The sequence below is a fragment of the Toxoplasma gondii genome, chromosome VIIa (genome assembly GCF_000006565.2).
Source record: "Toxoplasma gondii ME49 chromosome VIIa, whole genome shotgun sequence".
Classification (NCBI taxonomy): Eukaryota; Apicomplexa; class Conoidasida; order Eucoccidiorida; family Sarcocystidae; genus Toxoplasma; species Toxoplasma gondii.
Window position 1 is genome coordinate 3336093 of NC_031474.1, and position 17014 is coordinate 3353106.

General features: G+C 53.9%; 2 protein-coding genes across 2 annotated transcripts; both read left to right on the top strand.

The window, feature by feature from the left end:
• Positions 1-40: 40 nt before the first annotated feature.
• On the top strand, positions 41-4077 carry TGME49_202420 (hypothetical protein). The gene is made up of 2 exons (XM_002367486.2): positions 41-2346; positions 3193-4077. The coding sequence occupies exons 1-2, from the start codon at positions 2143-2145 to the stop codon at positions 3805-3807; spliced, it is 819 nt and encodes a 272-aa protein (XP_002367527.1). The 5' UTR covers positions 41-2142; the 3' UTR covers positions 3808-4077.
• Positions 4078-5530: 1453 nt separating this feature from the next.
• On the top strand, positions 5531-15892 carry TGME49_202410 (hypothetical protein). The gene is made up of 4 exons (XM_002367485.2): positions 5531-7369; positions 8266-8459; positions 8921-9254; positions 9665-15892. The coding sequence occupies exons 1-4, from the start codon at positions 6704-6706 to the stop codon at positions 14315-14317; spliced, it is 5847 nt and encodes a 1948-aa protein (XP_002367526.1). The 5' UTR covers positions 5531-6703; the 3' UTR covers positions 14318-15892.
• The last annotated feature ends 1122 nt before the right edge of the window (positions 15893-17014 follow it).

Below are 17014 nucleotides of genomic sequence, written 5' to 3' on the forward strand. Positions count from 1 at the left end.
TCCACCATATAGTGTTTTTCTGCAAACCGAGGAACGGAGTGGGTTATTCTGGCGTCCGCCTTTTCTGCGGGTTGAGGTTTAACTTTTGTGAGGTAGCGATTGCATCGAACACATCGCCGCACAGGCCGTATCCTCAATCGTTTTCTTCGGCGAGGAAAGGCTTGACGACGATTGGCAAGTCCAGCAGCGAAGCAAGACAAAGAAACTGGCGAAAACAGGACAGCGGATCGAACATGACATGCACCTGCGTTGTCAATGGACGTGTCCGCAAGTATCGTATATTTGTGAGCGGCAGCAGCCCATGAGTGAAGGAAGAGGCTACTCTAGGCTATGCGGTGTTGGAAAATAAACTCTAGAATCCAAATCTATAGCTACGGTAACGAGCACCACAGCGATTCGTTGGATCCTACGCTCGTGTCGAATGTATTTCGACTGTGACGAACCCGGATAAAGTGCAATAATTAGTAAGGGAATCTACTGCAGGGCTTTCCTCAAAGCACGCCAAGGCCTCGTTGCCACCTGATATTTATTGTACAGCCACTCAGACAGTTGTGGAGGGCATTTCACACACTGAAGCAAATGCGTCGTAGTCTCAGCAGTGGTGCGCAACAAGTACAACTCGATCCTTATACTCGGCTAGAGTGAGAGTGGCGTCTCTCATGGATGTGCCTTCGACACTGTCGCGTTTTTCCTTTTTCCCAGTGACATCTAAAGAATAAAAAACGGATGTTCGACGCGTTTTCCTACAAAATTGCCACGCATGTTTCCTCTTTTCGTCTCCTGCGGTGTAAACTGTGGCGACTAGCCAGGCATTTGTGACCCCTCGGCGAATGAAGAAGAATAACATGTCTTGAAATTATGGCGGGGCAGGAGAACAGTCGGGCTATCCGCGTTGAGGCTTGAACGCTTAGTGTGACTTGACATTGAAAAACAAAGAATAGTCACAGCTCCCCTGAAAACAGCGAAGAAATATAGCTGGATGCCCAGCATTCCGAGCAAAAGGGTTTAGATGCTCATCACAGGACCAACAGAGCGAAGCGCTGCAAGCCAGACATGCCCGCCACGAGGTCATTCAAGCCATGGCGACCGTTTTTCCGAAGCTTCATCTCCTGTTCCGTTTTTCTGCATCCGTGTCCGCTCAAAACCATTCAATTGAGTGCCTGCTTGTCCACCGTCTTCCACGGAAGGACGTTTCCGACAGTTTCTCCTTTCCTAACTTCGTTCGTTGTCCTGTAGTGTCCCCCTAAAGCTGTACAGCTGCCGCCGTTTCAGGGCGAGCGACTCACATTCCGTTTGCTTTCCGCCTTCGCATTTCCATCATTACTCGAGGTCAGCAGCTAGTGACCCATGAAGCGTAGTCTGAGAATCCGTAGTGCTGCAGTGTGTCCATAAGCTAACTCTGTCAAAGTCGCATTGGAAGTTGCCGTCCCGTGTCGAACTCGGTGTCACTTCGTGGTAACGTGCTATGGCAAATAAACCGCAACTGTGCAACCCGTCTCGCACTGAGAGACTCGCAACAGTCCCTCTGGATTTCCCTCTCCATAGACGGGAGTAGAAGGGCGAATTTTGAAGGAGACACCAACACAACCGCTACACCCGCTAGGCATGGCGACGATACTGGGTTTTCCAGTTATGGATACAGCCAGGCACTCTGTCGAAGAACACTCCTACAGCCCAGAAACTCGGTCATGTGAGGGTAGAAGTCGAGCTGAATGAACGATTTGAGCCGGATGCTGACGCCTCCCAGTAAAGTGCGCCAGGTACAAGGGACTAACCTTGCCTGTAGAGACCTGGTGGATGAGATACGTTTCAAGCGTTAGCGTCGCTCCTCCGTGCATCCAGGAAAACTCTTTATTCATTTTCTGGAAGATCCATTGGTCTCCATGTCTACGTGTTTCTGGCCCCGTCCGGAGGGAGACAACCGAGCTGGACGGACTTTCCTGTATATGTCGCCATTTGCCCTCTACAAAGTTTCTAGACCCACGGTGGAAATAGGTGTACATTCAGACAGGGTTTTTCCCGACGCCGACTATCGTGGGCAAATCGGGGGACAAGAAAAGACAACGTGTCCTTTATACTACCAAGAGAGCACCTTTCTTCTGCGGCCTGTCGACAGGAACAGGGGAGGGAGAACCTTCAAACATGGCAGTGGCTGATGCCGTCGCTCAAGAACATGGACAATGCCTCCGTTGTCCGGTGTCGACGAGAGTGGGCAGTGTGAGGGATTCGGAAAAGCTACGGATTCAAACCTTGCAGGTCTTTCTTCTTCACTGCATTCTTCTTTGTTGGCTAAATATCCTAGTATGTCCGACGGAAGCCAGCGTTGGGTTTCGGTTCAAAGGATGGGTGAGTCCCAGAGCCCCGTGTGCTGCGGTCATAAAGTGGCCGTCTGTCGCTTTGGCGAAACCAAACGCGGTCTAGCTGTACCGTTCAGGATGTGAAGTTGGAATCCATCTGTATACAGGCACAACTTTGTCTCTTAAAGGTGACACGTGGTCAAGAACCTTAAGGGTGATGTAGACACAAAGTTGTAGTCCATAGGTTTCTTTGAATAGAGCTGCGACTCCCCAGTAGCAACCAACCGAACGCTGAGGGGAGGGCACATTACGATTTCCTGACTGACGCACCTTTGACGTTACTCCCCCCGACAGGTCACTTGCGATAGGCAGTGATGAAATGCTGAATTGCTAGTGGGCATCGACTAGAGTCCTCTAGTGCATCTACAAGTTTTCTCTGGGAAGTGTGTACTAGAAGAAGGACTTCAGGATCATACCTTGAATATCTGTGCATACTCAATATTCGAGGCACTATATTGTGTTTATTCTATTTGAGTCATTCAGTTCTGTCTCACGGATTAGTTGCCCACAAGTGTTGACTTTGTTCTGAGCGGCGTTAAGGAGCATACTTTGCCCGTGGAAGCTCGGCTAGGAGACAGTGCATTTGTGCGTTGTTGTATCAACGAAGCAGGCAGTCCGTGATTAGTTCACTTAGCCGAAACGATCCTTTTATGTGGGAGCAACTTTCTTGAATATAAGGATAATATATGTGCTACAATAACACAGTACGTACGCAGTCGAAACAGGGTGGTTGGGGGTGAATCTGTGGCTGAACAAAGCTCTTTACGGGACACGGGAGGATAATCCGTTAGCAGCGTGTTTCACCTGACGGACGGTCGTGTCTGTTTGATTTCAGGACCGGCGATTTGCCAAGTGCAATTTGGTTCGGATTGACGGGGGCAAAGTGGACGATGTCCCAGAGTTCGAGGCTTTGGTGATGGTCAATAGTGCCAACGAAGTCGTCAGCTTCGAGCCAGCTAAGGCAGTTCCCATGTGCGATCTTAGCAACAGCAACCTGGCTTTTGTTCCTTGCGGTGACACCGCGGTCCGCCAGGACCACACCCGTTTTGTGTTCCCGCTGCCGGACGCAGGGAAGGTCCCGCTGCAGAAAGGCGAGGACGAACAGAAAGAAGAGGGTGAATGGAGGATAGCGAAAATCGCCCGCACCGCAGGCAGCATGGCTTGGAAAGCAGCTTCATCCACCGTGGCAGCAGGAGGCGCCGTGGTAAACTACATGATGGGACGATCTGCGCCTCCTGCAGAGTCTTTGCAGCAGAAACTCATCACATACCACCAAAAGGGCATTTCGTACAGCCTAGAATGCATGGATCCTGTTTCTGAGACAACCATGAGGAGCACGTTGAATCCGCCCCTGGCTTCAATCATTGGACAGGGATTCGCTGCTGTGCTGGAACTCGAAAACAGCGACGTCAACATGCACTCTGGAGGGCCGTATCCGGAGAGGGTTTAAAAAAACGAGGGTGTTCTGACCTCAACTTCCTTACCAGTGGCAGATCCGCTGGTCTTCTGACATGTTGAAAGTTTCTACTCAGTAGAGTCCACCAGCGCTCAAGGCCTCGTGGTGAAAGGTATCTCGTGTCTACACTATTGGCCAGTCTACGTGTGTACGTCCGTGCGTCTGACTTTGAACCGAGCGGTAACTTTCCCTTTTCTTTTTTCTCTAACTTTTTCAAACATGATTGGACCTAACGGCGTTCAACTGTCAAAAATCACAACCGAACGGACATGTTCCTCTCAACCTCCCTTCTGTGTTGAGCCCCGGGTTGAGAATATGCTGTAACCGTCCTCCCTGTTCTACAAGGTCCCGCTTTTTCACGCGTAGAAATGCGAGTGGGGGGGCGACTGTGGATTCGCAGGTTCTTGAAAACTATGCAAACATTTGTCACCACGCACCCTTAGTCGGCAAGATTTCATATACAATGCTACAGGGAGTCATCGCCTCACACTCGATGGTCGAGCCGTCAAATATGCATCCAACGTGCAATACGGAATTACATTTTGTGTCTACAGATACAGAACAGCAACAGAAAATGGGGCATCCATTTGCGCTGAAAACGGGATGCATATAAAGTGCGTAGTTGTGTAAAATGTGCTCAGGCTGCTTGCGCAGTCCGCCGAGACACCCTTTTGCATCGGCGTCTCGTCGCTTCCTTCTGCTCGGTCGTCTGTTCTACGCCTTCCTCGAGGAAGAGCTTCTGCGAGTGTCTGCTTCGTTTGCTGCTTATATCTGAAATTGTTCCCACGTTTGTACTTCGACGTTTTTCTAATCTTGAAGTGTTCCGCGAAGACCCCCGAAAGAGTGGTAGGAGCACAAGTGTGTGTCAGTAAGCATCCCGTGCCCTTTTGTCCCCTAGAACACACTGCCTACCTAAAATGGCGTCAATTTTCATGTAGTGCATTGGCCATCCCATTCCAGAAGCGCTGAAGTTTCCATCTTTACCAGCTGCAGCTTCCACCGCTGTGTTAGCGAGACGGGACAACAGAGTGTCTGGTTGTTGACGCTGAACCATGGGAAGACTTTTTGAAAAGCTGGGGGACAAAAGTCCGAATCTATATCACATCAGCTGCATTTTTTCACTCAGAGCCTAGATTCATTGCATTACCATGCCTCTTCTTGTTCCGTTTTGGAAGAAGCTTCAGCTGTGTTTTTTGTCTGCGTTCTGCGTTCTCTTGGCTTGCCGTGTTCAACCCCCAAGCGCTGCTTTGTGTCAACCGTTGTCGGCACCTGTTTTCCTTCTCCTGCGACGTTCGACTTCTCTGTTCTCCCAGGGGAAACTCCATCTTTCTCCGGAATCCTATATACAATTCGAAACTGAGCTTTTTGCCCAACTTCGAGGACGAAATCCAGTGACTATGTCGCCTTTTCGACTCTCTGCTGTGCCACAGCGGGGCTGAGAAACTAGGCAGCCTACGAAAAGATTGCCGCCCAGTTTTTCTTCCCGTGCTGCGTTCCCTACCCTCTCGAAGGTGATTTTGTCGTGTTTGACCGTTCAGAATTCGAGAAAGCTCGTGCATAATGTCACTGTCTTTATGGACGCGTATCTTCCGTCAGCTGCAGGTACCCCTTTGTATGGCTGTGTATGCTGATTCCGCGCACCTCTGCATGCACTGCGATAGAAAAGAAAAACCGTCAACGCGGAAGACAGTGACCCCTCCGCCACTTTGGGCTTTGTCTTTCGCGAAGAACCACTGGAAGAACTGTTGTCCCATTCTTTCTGCCTCCAGTTAACCTTCGTGCTCACATAGCGAAGAAGACAACTCGGTCGGGCCGTCTGCAGGCATAAAGTGTTCTGACTTTTTCGATCCAGTCACCGCCATTGAGGCCCAGGAACGCACATAGAGAAATTTATTTTTGTTAGGCGAGTGTTCGTGTGCGAAAATTGAAGGTGAAAATCCGTGCGTCGTATGCGTGGCCGGGTTTGGCCGACGTACGGAGCGAAAGGACGCAGATAATTTTGAACAGGGAAATTCAATACCCAAGTCGGTGGTTCTCATGAATTCCTCGTCATCTCTGGAGCCGCCCTCCAAAACTACCAGTGAGAAACTCGTCGGCCGCTCTCGTCTGTCTTTTAAGAATTTAACTGCCTGCCCGCTGAAACGAAGTACGGCTTCCGAGAGAGTCGCTGAGCGACTCCATCGGTTTTTTCTTTCCACCTGTCGCAAGCTGTGGGTTAGCGCACCTTTTTCGCGGCGATATCTTCTCCGTTTTTCGAAAGAGCTCGTTGGTGCAACGCACAGCTGTGTCCTAACCCACAGTTCACCGTCGAGGAAGCCTCCGTAATAGAAGCCGACTTCATTGTGCCTGTCTGGCCCTCCAGTGTACATACACCGGAGAGGGGCGGGCTGCCGCAAGCACTCGTCGGTCTTGTTGTTCCGTTCGAGGAAATGGTGTGCTCTGGCCCGCATTCAGAAGAGCAGGCGTGTTTTGCCTTTGCTTTTCAGTTTGCGAACCTAGAGGCTGCCAGCAGCACATTTTAATTTCTCCTTCTTTGTTTTTGGTTTCTCCCTGTCCGCTGCTGTTTGCCATTCTGTCTGGGCGTGGAGGATTAGATGCGGCACCCGAGGTCTGCAGCCAGTTCTCGCCAGCCTGCCGTACTTCTGTGCAGACGGCCTTTGGAAGAAGCAACGGAGAGACTCTGGGAGAAAACTCAGTGCAGGTTGAGAACGCTGCACTCTCGACGCGGCTGACGGAGTGTACGTACACCGCGTCGGTGGGCAGCGAAGGCCGGTCGTGCATTAACACACCTACCTATATTCACGGTTGCTCGCTTCCTTTTTTCCTTCCTGGCAGAGATCCCTTTCTGTCCCCTACATCTTCTCCTTTCTCCCTTTTTTCTGGATCCAAAATGAATCATGTCGCCTCTTCTTCGTCGCTACTTTCGTCGGCTTCGAGTCCCTCGTCCCCGTCGTCTCAAGAGTGGGCGTCGCGGACTGAGGTTCTGCCGCCTCCGCCTCCTTTCGCGTGTCCCCCTCCGCACTTGACGCCTCTGCTCGGACAGATTCGTCTAGAACCAAAGCTTGCTGAGGGCGCCGGGAGCAAGAAACAGGACAGAGAGCCTCTCTGTGATGACTCTTCAAGACAGAGCAGCCCCGGTCTCGGCAAGTGGACTCTGCCCGAGGAAGCGCTCCTTTTTGATCCGTTCGCCGACGGAGGGGAGGGCGTGCAGGCCGCCGCGGAGACGCTGAGTTCCGTCTCCTCGCTGTCTTCACCTGCCTCCGGGGGTATCGGCGGGGAGGGCCGCGAACCGGGACCGGCTAGCGAACGGCTTATATTCGGAAACTCGCCGATCAGCGAAGTGGAGCAGGCGGCGATCGACAAAGTCGTCGCAGAACTCGAGAAGGCGCCGGGTCGCCTCACGGCTTCAAAGGACGGAGAGGGGAACCAAGCAGACGGACACAGAATGTGGATCGAACAGCTCATCCTTCGCTTCCTTTACAGCAGCGGATTTGACGTGAACAAAACTCTTGACCTCATGCAGTCCACGCTTGTCTTCCGCATGCAACACCTCCCGGTAGGCTTCTCATGACGCAGGGCAGTCAACGGGCGGTTTTCTTATATCTGCTTCGCTCCCGTGGTCTGTAGTCAGCTAGTGTGCATACGCACACTCGGGGTGGACGCGTAGCGCAAAGGCGCGGGGGCGGGAAGAGAAAGGTCGAGGCCAAGGGTGACAGAGAGAAACAAAGAGGCAGCAAAAACCGAGAAGAGAAGAATGGAAGGGACGAAGAACGGGTAAAAGGGGAAAAGCGGGGCCACAGAAAGACAAGACCGAGCAGACGGCGCGGGCTCACATGGTGTGAAGAAACCGCCGGACGAGGAGAGTTTGAGGAAGACGTTGAACACCAAGACTCTTAGCTATCTTCAGATTCAAAAGGCTTGCAGGTTTTTCGGAGTTCGACTGGAACCGGCTTCCAGAGATGACAGTTTGCTCATGTTTAATGTTTTGAGAGGCACTGAGAATGTTCCTAGGAAATGGGAGATCGCTTTCGTTCTTGGGGTGGAAGGGACTTGCAAACCCCCAGCCGAGTCGTGGTCGATCAGTATTATCTTGGCTGAGTGTATCATCGCCTAAAATGCCAAGCAAACATGAGAATTTCGTGCTTTTGGGAAATCCGTTTGGCGCAAGAGGCTGGAAAGAACTTCTACCCTAAGTACAGTAGCGCGTCTCCTTTCGCGGTCGATACACCAGGGAGAAAACCCGCTAGTGTCCACGCCTTCTTTGCGTCATGTTCTTCTCGAGAGGAAAGTGCGAAGAATGCAACAGACGAAATGCTTAGAGCGAAGAGCCTGTGTCCGCGTGGAGTAAGTGGCCATTTTCGCCGAACCTGTCTTTCGTACAGAGGACGCACCTGCTTTTTTAGTTGCCCACAGTGCCTGCGGTACTTGCGATTTGCCTCTGTCTCCGTTCAGGTGTACATGCACGAGGTGCTGCCTCAGATTCGCGACCTAGGCGTCGCGTACTGGCACGGTCGAGACAAATGTCTCCGGCCGCTGTTGATCATTTGCGTAGACAAAATGCAGCGCGTTCAGCAACAGTCGGGACGGGACATTGAAGAAGACCCTGTTACGCGTGCTCTCATTTTCTGTCTGGAATTCTTTCTCAGGTAAACCTTTTCTGTCTCCACATATCTTACGATACACATGTCACCAGTTGGGCCGCCCTCTTCTCGCTTTGGGTTCCTCATCTCGAGCTAATCGCATCTCCATCTCTCTTGTTTCCTCCCTGTCTGCATGCATTCTGAACTGTCTCGAGACTTTCTTGTGTGTCCCTCTCTCTGTGAAGCACTCTGTCAATGTGTTTTACACTTGCACACTGCCAGGACCCCTGTTTCCCTTAGATCGGACCACAGTTTGCATGCAGTGAATACCCAATCTGGCTGCGAGTTGTTCCATTAACAGGTCAAGTGAAGCTTGTGTTGGTTACGACAGATGTCTTCAACTTGTCAAATAAATCGCATCCGCGACTATGGTCACTGTCTGTCTCTCTTGTCACGCTCATTCACTCCCGTCTGTTTCTCTCGTGGATATCCACGGCATCTGCATGCGTTTTCTTGCTGCTGTACAGACACCTGTGTGTAGCGGGGCGCGTGGAGTCTTGGTCGATTTTGTGCGACTGCAAAGGGACGTCGTTTTCCGCCTTTCCCGTCGCGCTGCTTCTTCGGCTTTTGACTCTTCTTCAGTCCACGTATCGGGGCCGGATGTATCGTTTTTATCTCCTGAACACACCCCGGTTTTTCCACATGGTCTCGCGGCCTCTCTTAGCCGCTCTGCCAGCGAGCAGCGCGAAGAAGCTCCGCATCTTTAGGAGTTTTGACGCTTGGACAGAAGAGAGAAAAGCCACTTTCGCCTGTCACCAACTCGAAGTCAAGTACGGCGGGACGCAACCTAATGTCGAAAAGGTGAGCTTTTTCAGGAAACGCAGCTTCTCGCTGTCTAGGACGCAGAGAGCGAAGCAGAGAGACATACGACAGACATGGGTAGACGGAGAGAGATGGACAGAGGCAGGGAAACAAGAGAGGCAGAGAGACACACGGAGACAGGCACAGACACAGGGACAAGGATTGTAGAGACAGAGAGACATGGGAACAGAGACTGGATCTCCGAGACAGCCAGTGGAAGTAAAGAACCGAATTAGGACTTTTTGGAGATATACAAACAGGACAAATGACGAAGTGACCGAGATCTGCATGCCCCGATAAGACAGCCTTTCCCTCTAAGGGTGTTTCTGTGTGTTTGTTTTCCTTCTGTTCACCCTCTCCTTGCACAACATATACTGTCCGCTCGCCGTCTCTCTGCGTCCGCGTCTCAGGATTGGTTCCCGTTTCGTTTTTTTCCTGGACCCTTCGATCCGAACACGTCAGAGGCCGAGATCCGGTGGCACAGTCCGCCGTTTCTCCACGAAGAGGCGCCGCCTTCTGTCCATACGGGCTTCTCTCTGCACTCCTCTCTCTCGCCCCAGAGTGTCTCTCCGCCGTCTCCCTGTGGCTCGACGGCGACTTCCACTCCGACGTGCAGCGGCGAGGCCAGGCGGCCGCTGCTTGCGTCTCCCGCAGAGTCTCCAGAGCCCGTTTCTTCGGCGTTTCCTACGTCTCGCTCTTCTTTCGTCTCCGAAACGTCTCCGAGGCGAAGCGGCGTTCTATCGGGGAAAGGCGGCGACCGCGTGAGGCCTGCGCGCTTCGCCTACTGGGCTCCGTCGATTCGCTTCCTCTCTCTCCCTTCGACAACTGCTGAGTGGCTGAACAGGAAATTCTGCAAGTTTGAGGAGCAACAGGGCGCAGCAGGACAGCCTTCACGCTTGCTGCCGCGGGCAGCCTCGGCTTCCCCTTCCGAAACGTCGCCTGGGGAGCTGCACAGGTCCCCCTCCGTCACTGAGTCTCCTGTCTCCCCCCAGGCTCTTGTCTCACCCGCCTCTGCCCTCTCGGCGTCGCCTGGGTCGCGCGCCGCACTGCTCTCTCGGCCGCCCTCAGACACGTCGCCGTCACGCTCTGCTTCTCTTCGTACGAGTGAAGTTTGCTTCTCTCCGACTACGTCGATGGAGGAGGTGCGCGAGCGCTGGGCCGCTGAGAAGGCCGCGGCCTACCAAGAAGAACGAGAAGGGCCTCAGAGAATGAGCTTGGCGGAGATCTGCGAAGGAGACGTCTCCGGTCTGGACAGAGAACTTCAGGGAGACGGGGACCCAGAGGACGCAGAAGAGAGTGAAAACTCTGAGCACTTGGGAACTGCATGCGACGCGGCGGTGGCCGAACAGCCGTCCGAGTGCCTCGGAAGCGAACGGTGCTCCGAGGAGAAAACAGATACAGGGCAGGAAGTCGATGCCGGGAGACACGGCGAAGGAGAAGAAGGGAAGCCTTTAGGATGGAGAGTCAGGGAGGCAGGGGAGAGTCCGACGGTGGAGATGGAGAGGGGGGACGCTGGCCTGTGGGGAGAGAGGGGAACTGAGGGGAGAGAAGAAGAGATCTCGAAGAGTCGGAAGACCGTTTACGGGGCGGAGACAGTTTTCCCTGCAGGGCCTGCCGCCAAATCTGGGGAAAATGTGTGCAGCGTCAACGAAAGGTTTCGGAAAGATTCTGAAACGTCTTTGCCAGCGGGCTTGTCGGGTGACGCTGTCGAGCACGCAACTCTCGACCGCGAACGTTTCGCTGCGGTGCCTCCGGAGGGCATGCCGAGGAAACGGCGGGGAGAACGGTTCAAAAGAAGAAAGAAGCGAGTAAAGGACGACGAGCCGACGCTGTCTCTGTCGGCGTCTTCTTCGCTGGCCTTCGTTCTGTGGAAACGAAGAGTTCGGCACTCCGGAGAGGCGACTCCGGGCTTCTCGAAGGAGCGGCTCGGCGGCCTCCGTGTCTGCACAATTGAACGGCTTGCTGAGGAAGGACTCTCGGAGGCGAAGCAGCAGCCGCGGAAGGGACGCAGGCGCCTGCGTCCAAGAGCGAAGAACTCCAGTCTGTCGAGTGCGCCGCTCGCGTCTCGATCCGTCTCGAGTATCTCCAAGAGACACGCCAAGGCGCTCCATGAGGAGACACGTGTCTCCTCCGCACCGGCCGCGCTCGCGGAAGACTGCCGGGGCCAGGAGACACCTTGCAGATGGCGTAGCGGGTGGCGCGCGCGAGAGGACGAAGACAGTGGTTCTTCGGCGAGTCGCAGGCTTCTCGGTGCGCGAGAAGGCGAGAAAGAGAAGAGAGAACTGGAGGAGGCGATTCCCGCACAGGTCTTCAGCCAGCTGTCGGCCGACGCCCAGGAGACAGGGGTATATACAGGCGTCTCTCCCTCGATCTCCTCGGTCCGGCGCTTCGCGGCCATCTCCGGGGCTGTGACCCGCAGGGCGGCGACCGCCCCCTGGCGGGCCCTGCGACTGGGGCGGTGGCGCCTTCAGTTCGCGGAAAAAGAGAACCGAGGAGACACGCAGCTGGATTCGCTGGAAGAGGCGTACGACGAGCTTCGCCATCCTGGCGAAGCCTCGCGGCCCCGCTCCTGGACGAAAGGAGACTGTTTGTGGGCTTCGCCCGCGCATGCTCGCCGGTTGTGTGGTGGAACCTCTCCTGAAGCGCGAGGAGCCACTGGAGACATCGGAGGAAGGTGCGTTAGCGAGGGCGTTGCAAGAAGAGAGGAGGTAGGCCGAGGAGAGAGAGCTCCTGACAGTCGACGACGCTCGTTCCAAGGACTTTCTCCAGGTTCCTCTGCTTCTCTGTCGGCGTCGCCGCCCGGCGCGGGTGTCTCCGAGTTTGCGCTGTCGCCCCGCGTGCGCCCAGAGAGGCTCCCGGAAGCTGTGGGAGGGTGCCGCCGGCGGCGTTTTCTCTCGCGAAGGTCTTCGCGCGGACGCGGACTCAAGGAGAAGCGGGAGAGCGCTGGAGAGAGGCCGGTCCCGATCGTTCAAAGTTTCGGGGGACGCAGCAGACGGTGGCTGCGGAAGCAAAGATCTCTCGACTCCCATCGCGGCCCGCAACTCTGCAAGGCGAGTTCGACGCCCAAGCCAGGTGCGCACGGCATGCTGTCTTCTCACGCGTCCTCCCTGAGCTCTGCTGCGCGCGCAGGTGATGGCCTCGCAGCTTCCAGGAGTCTCTCAAGGAAGCAGTTCAACGCAGAGACCGCCGCTGCGGTGGCATTCGGCGCTTCTTCCCGACGACTGACGGTGGGTGGTCAAGACATGGCGGCGACTGCTCGTCTTGATGAAGGCTGTCATCCCGCGCCATGCGGCAGCGAAAGTGCATGCAGAGGCGGCAAGTTCGCGAGAGGAGGACACCATGGCGCGGGACGTTCACCTTCGCGGGGAGAAGGGAAGGGGGCTTGCGACCCGGCGCCGTCACTCCCTGGAAGGCTGTCTCCCTTTTCGCGGTCTCTCAATGACGTCTCGCCTGCATGCAGCGCCGCGACCGCGCTTGCAGACAGTCCGCCAGGCGGAGGCAGAGGAGGCAAGAAATCGAGGGAACGGACAGAGAAGGAAGGTGCAGCAGACAACACTCAGGCACTGTTGGAAGACCTGTCTCCACCTTCACCCTCCCAGAACGCGCCGCTCAAAGAGGCGGCCGTTCAGAACAACCGGGGTCTGTCAGAGGGGCGAACTGCAGCGAGGGCTCTAGAGGCGGCAGAGGGACCGTCGACGGGAAACGTCGGTTCGGAATTTTTTGAAAGAGAGGCGCTTTTCTCGCGACAGTCTGGGAGTTCAGAACAGTCTCCGTCTTCTTCCCACGACGTCCCTGCGAAGGAGACGCTTTCGCTCGACAGAGGTGCAGGCTCAGTCGTCAGAGAGAAACAGAGCGCCAATATGGAGGTGGACACCGAGTCTGTTGACGCGAAATTGAAGTCAGGGAAAAACTCGAGTCTGCCTGCATTGTCCAGCACTCTGAAGAGTTCTGTACAGGGCCCTTTGTCTCCACTGCGTGAAGACGTCGCGCGCGAGGGCGTCGAGACACCCCAGTCGGAGAATGGCACGAGCGTGGAGGTGGTGAGCTTCGCGGTGCGCAGCGAGGTAGACAGTCAGGTGGTGTGTTCAGACTCGCAAGAACAGACGGAGGAAGAAGCAGCTGACGCCTCAGACGAGCGCGACAGACTTCCACCTCGAGACCTGAAGGTCGAGGAGGAGGAAACAATTTTTCGCGTGGAAGCTGCTCCAGAAAGCCGGTTCGAAAAAACCGTCGAAAAAGATGTGCGTACACCCAAAGGAGGCCCCGGAGTTGCCGCGCCCAAGCCCCTGTACGCGACAGCGGCATTTCGTGGAGCGGAGAAGGACAGTCGAGAGTTTCAAGGTCCAACCGGATTGGCAGCGCTCGCTTTGCGGAACGGAAAGGATTCGCAGGTCGCGAACACGCACTTAGAAGCCACAAACAACAACCTCGTGTCCGGATCGGCGCCAGGGTCCGCTTCGGCAGAGGCGTCGATCTCGAGCGCGAGCTCTGCATGCAGTCGACCTCGACTAACTCAGACAGAGGGAAATGGTGGAGACGCCGTGGCGAGCACGGACGCGCCTGAAGCTGCGGAGAACTGGGGACGAGGTGGCATCCGAGAGGGAGGACCTCAGTGGACTGCAGGCGAGAGGGGAACCGTACTTCGCGACAAAAAAGTAAACAGATCGCTTGATCCGAAGGCTGAACAAGACAGAGAAGGGACAGAGGAACACGACGGGTCTCGGTCAGCCGGACGCGGAGAGGGTCTCTGTTCCGCCAAGAGTGACTGCGAGAGCCTGAGCGAAAAAAGAGCAGACGAGAGCAAAGAGGGAAAGTGGACAGAGGGCGAAGAGGGTCGAGAGGGATGGAAAGAGACAGGTGACGTCGGGCCGATCAGGAAGGCTCGAGGGAAGAGACAAAGACTCAAGAAAACGCTCGTCGCCTGCCTCTGGAAAGCGCGAGAGACGTCAGAACCGGGCACACTTTTCGACGATGGCAGTGGGGAGGAAAGCGACAACGCTGTTCTCGAACCCCCTTCAGCGGAGGCCTGTGTGACCGCGAAGACTCCAGGACCCCAGCAATAGACACTTGAGGCACCTTGCTGATGTAAACAGTCCAATACGTATCTCAAGATATATAGGATACATGTAGTATATATGTAGATGAATATAGAGGAATAGAAACAAATGGTGTAAGTATTTGTGTGGACATCAAGGGAATATCTGTGTCGTTCGCCGTTGAGTGTGGAGTTCAACAGGCATGAGCACGCATTTTCAGAGGGCGGCTTGCATGCGCCACACTGTCTGCGAATCCGTGTTTGTGTAAAGGGATAGAAGGCACAGGTCGAGACACAGCGGAGTGTGAGGGCGACTTCTCGCTTTTATCCACCCCAGTTACCTGATTTTTCAGGAGACACGTGGGCAACGCGTCTGCAGAGCTAAAAACTCACCAGATATCCCGGCGCTTTCGTGCGCCTTGAACATGGTTCCGCGTTACCGGGAAAACACAAGTGTTTGCGCATGCAAAAGTCGTAATTCGTGACTTTGAGAGTCGAGCCCACAGTGATCTTCGCCTCTAAAATATAATGGCGTTTGTAGAAAGACAACGGCGTGTCTGTCGCCGTCTGTCTGCGACTGTGGCCTCAAATGCATGCGTGTGCGCATGTGCGGCACATTGACGCTCATAGAAAAGTACTTTTTAGGTGTATCCGTGGAGTGCGCGAAGGTTTCTTTTCGCCTATACTTCCAGCTCCGGAGCGTGTGAGTTTTTCGTAGAGTTTCTGCAGGCCTCTGGCGATGTTAGCACCAAGATTGAGAGTTCCGCGCCATGACAAGTTCACAAGCCCGTGGATTCGCGAGTCGCTCCCGAGACAAGTCGGAAGTCGCGTTCAGGAACGAGCTAAACTCACACTCGTAAATAGGGGTCTTTTTCGTATCGAAGTGCACGTGCGCGCAAGCTCGTAGGGCTAGCTTCATATGCGCCGAAAAAACGTGGCTGCGTGTACATCTTTTCACGGCTGTCCATGGTTAACATATATCTGCGTATAGAGGCGTATGCGCGTGTGCACACCTCACGACCCAGTGTACCGTGTTGTTGCCAACCTATCCGATCACCGGAATGCCCTTCTGTGTGAACGTTTTGCTTCTTTTAATCCGTGGAGTATACATTCATGCATCATGCGGCTGGCCCGTTTGCGGAAGCGAAGAACCTGCGAGTCAGTTGAATGCCACCCGGTCTTTAGGTAACGCTATGAGGAAAGAAGTGGCCGGTCTGGTAGGACAGAAGAGCGAGCAGCTTTCGACTTTTTGACTATCGTATTTCAGACAGGAAGGTGTTCATGTGGGTGAAAGGAAGATGCCAGCAGGTCATTCTAGGGGGGAGACGGCTCTTAATGTCTGCTACGGTCTCTTTCATTCCTTTTAGTCTAGTCCAGTCGTAGTCCACAATCCTCATCCCATACCCAACTAAAAAGGAGCCACCAAGTGGGGTTTATCACTTCCCGTGTTGTGTTGTTGTTGTGATGTTTCCTTCTTTTGGAGATCACATGTCACCTGAAGAAAGTCTTCCGATGCAAGCAAACCACCTGTAGAACTTCGCTCTATGGTTAGATTGCACGCGACGCATAAATCTATCATACCCCATGTAGACGCGAGCTAGGAAACGGAGAAACAAAAGAAATTCGGCGCTAACTCGAGCTTTGGTGCGGTTTCGTTTCAATTCAGAGCCATTGTCCATGTTCGCTTACATTGCCGACAAAACATCGAGTGTTGCGGGAAGACAGGAGTCACACCTTTGAGTGAAACAATGGAGGGAGCTGCACAGGCACAAAGGGGAGTCCGTGCGTACCGAGAAGACTGTTGACTGCCTCGTTCTACATCGTCTATCGAAATACCTACGTATTATTGTTATCCCGTTTGGTCGACACAAGCATTAGCGATCCAGAGATCACAGTTCACCACCACACTGGATTTGTTCACGGTTTCTTTGCTGGAAAAGTCTCTAGACCTTGAGACCCTCGCAACGGTCAGCGTTCGTACTTGTCTTTTCAGTGAGGCATCTACGCGAAAGATTTCCTGACTTCTCTTGCACAGACTATCTGAAACACACAGAAACAAAGCGATCCGTTGCACAATTTCGGTTTCTGCATTAGTATGTCCGGGCTGTGTGTTAGTCGTGTAACCTACTCGGCCGTTTGTATAGTCAGAAGTGCACCATAAATGCAGAACTGTGGACAGGTTCAAAGAAAAGCTTTTTCCTGCTCTCGAGAGATGCACATGCACTCTTGAAGAAAGATCTCTGTTGTCTGTCTAGCCGGTGTGAATGTGAATCTTCCTGAGGAACCCGTCCTCCTTCTGGGATGATTGGCCAGCAATTCGATTATCGCACATGCTTCAAGAAGTCTACGCAAACTCCAGCTTTCTGCTTTCCTGTTCTTCTTCCTATCGACGTTGTTAGGTGTATACGCGTGATGTGCATGAGCAAAGAAGACCTCACGTAATACAGACGCCTCTTCTACGGGGTCGCCATCTCGATCTCGTCAAAAACAATTCGAAAATTCTTCGTAGCAAATAGGCAACCGGGTACAGGGAAAGTCTCACTGAGATTGTGCCTTCTTCACATCTCGCTACTTTTCTACCATATTTGTTTTTGGCTTTTTGGTTACCCCTGCAGCTACCGGGTTGACCTGAGAGAGACACGTTTTTGCGTCCTGGTGGGAACCTTCCAGCGGGGATTTTTTCTCTTTGTCCACGGGTATGCATTGTTCTGGGATCCCTTCATAA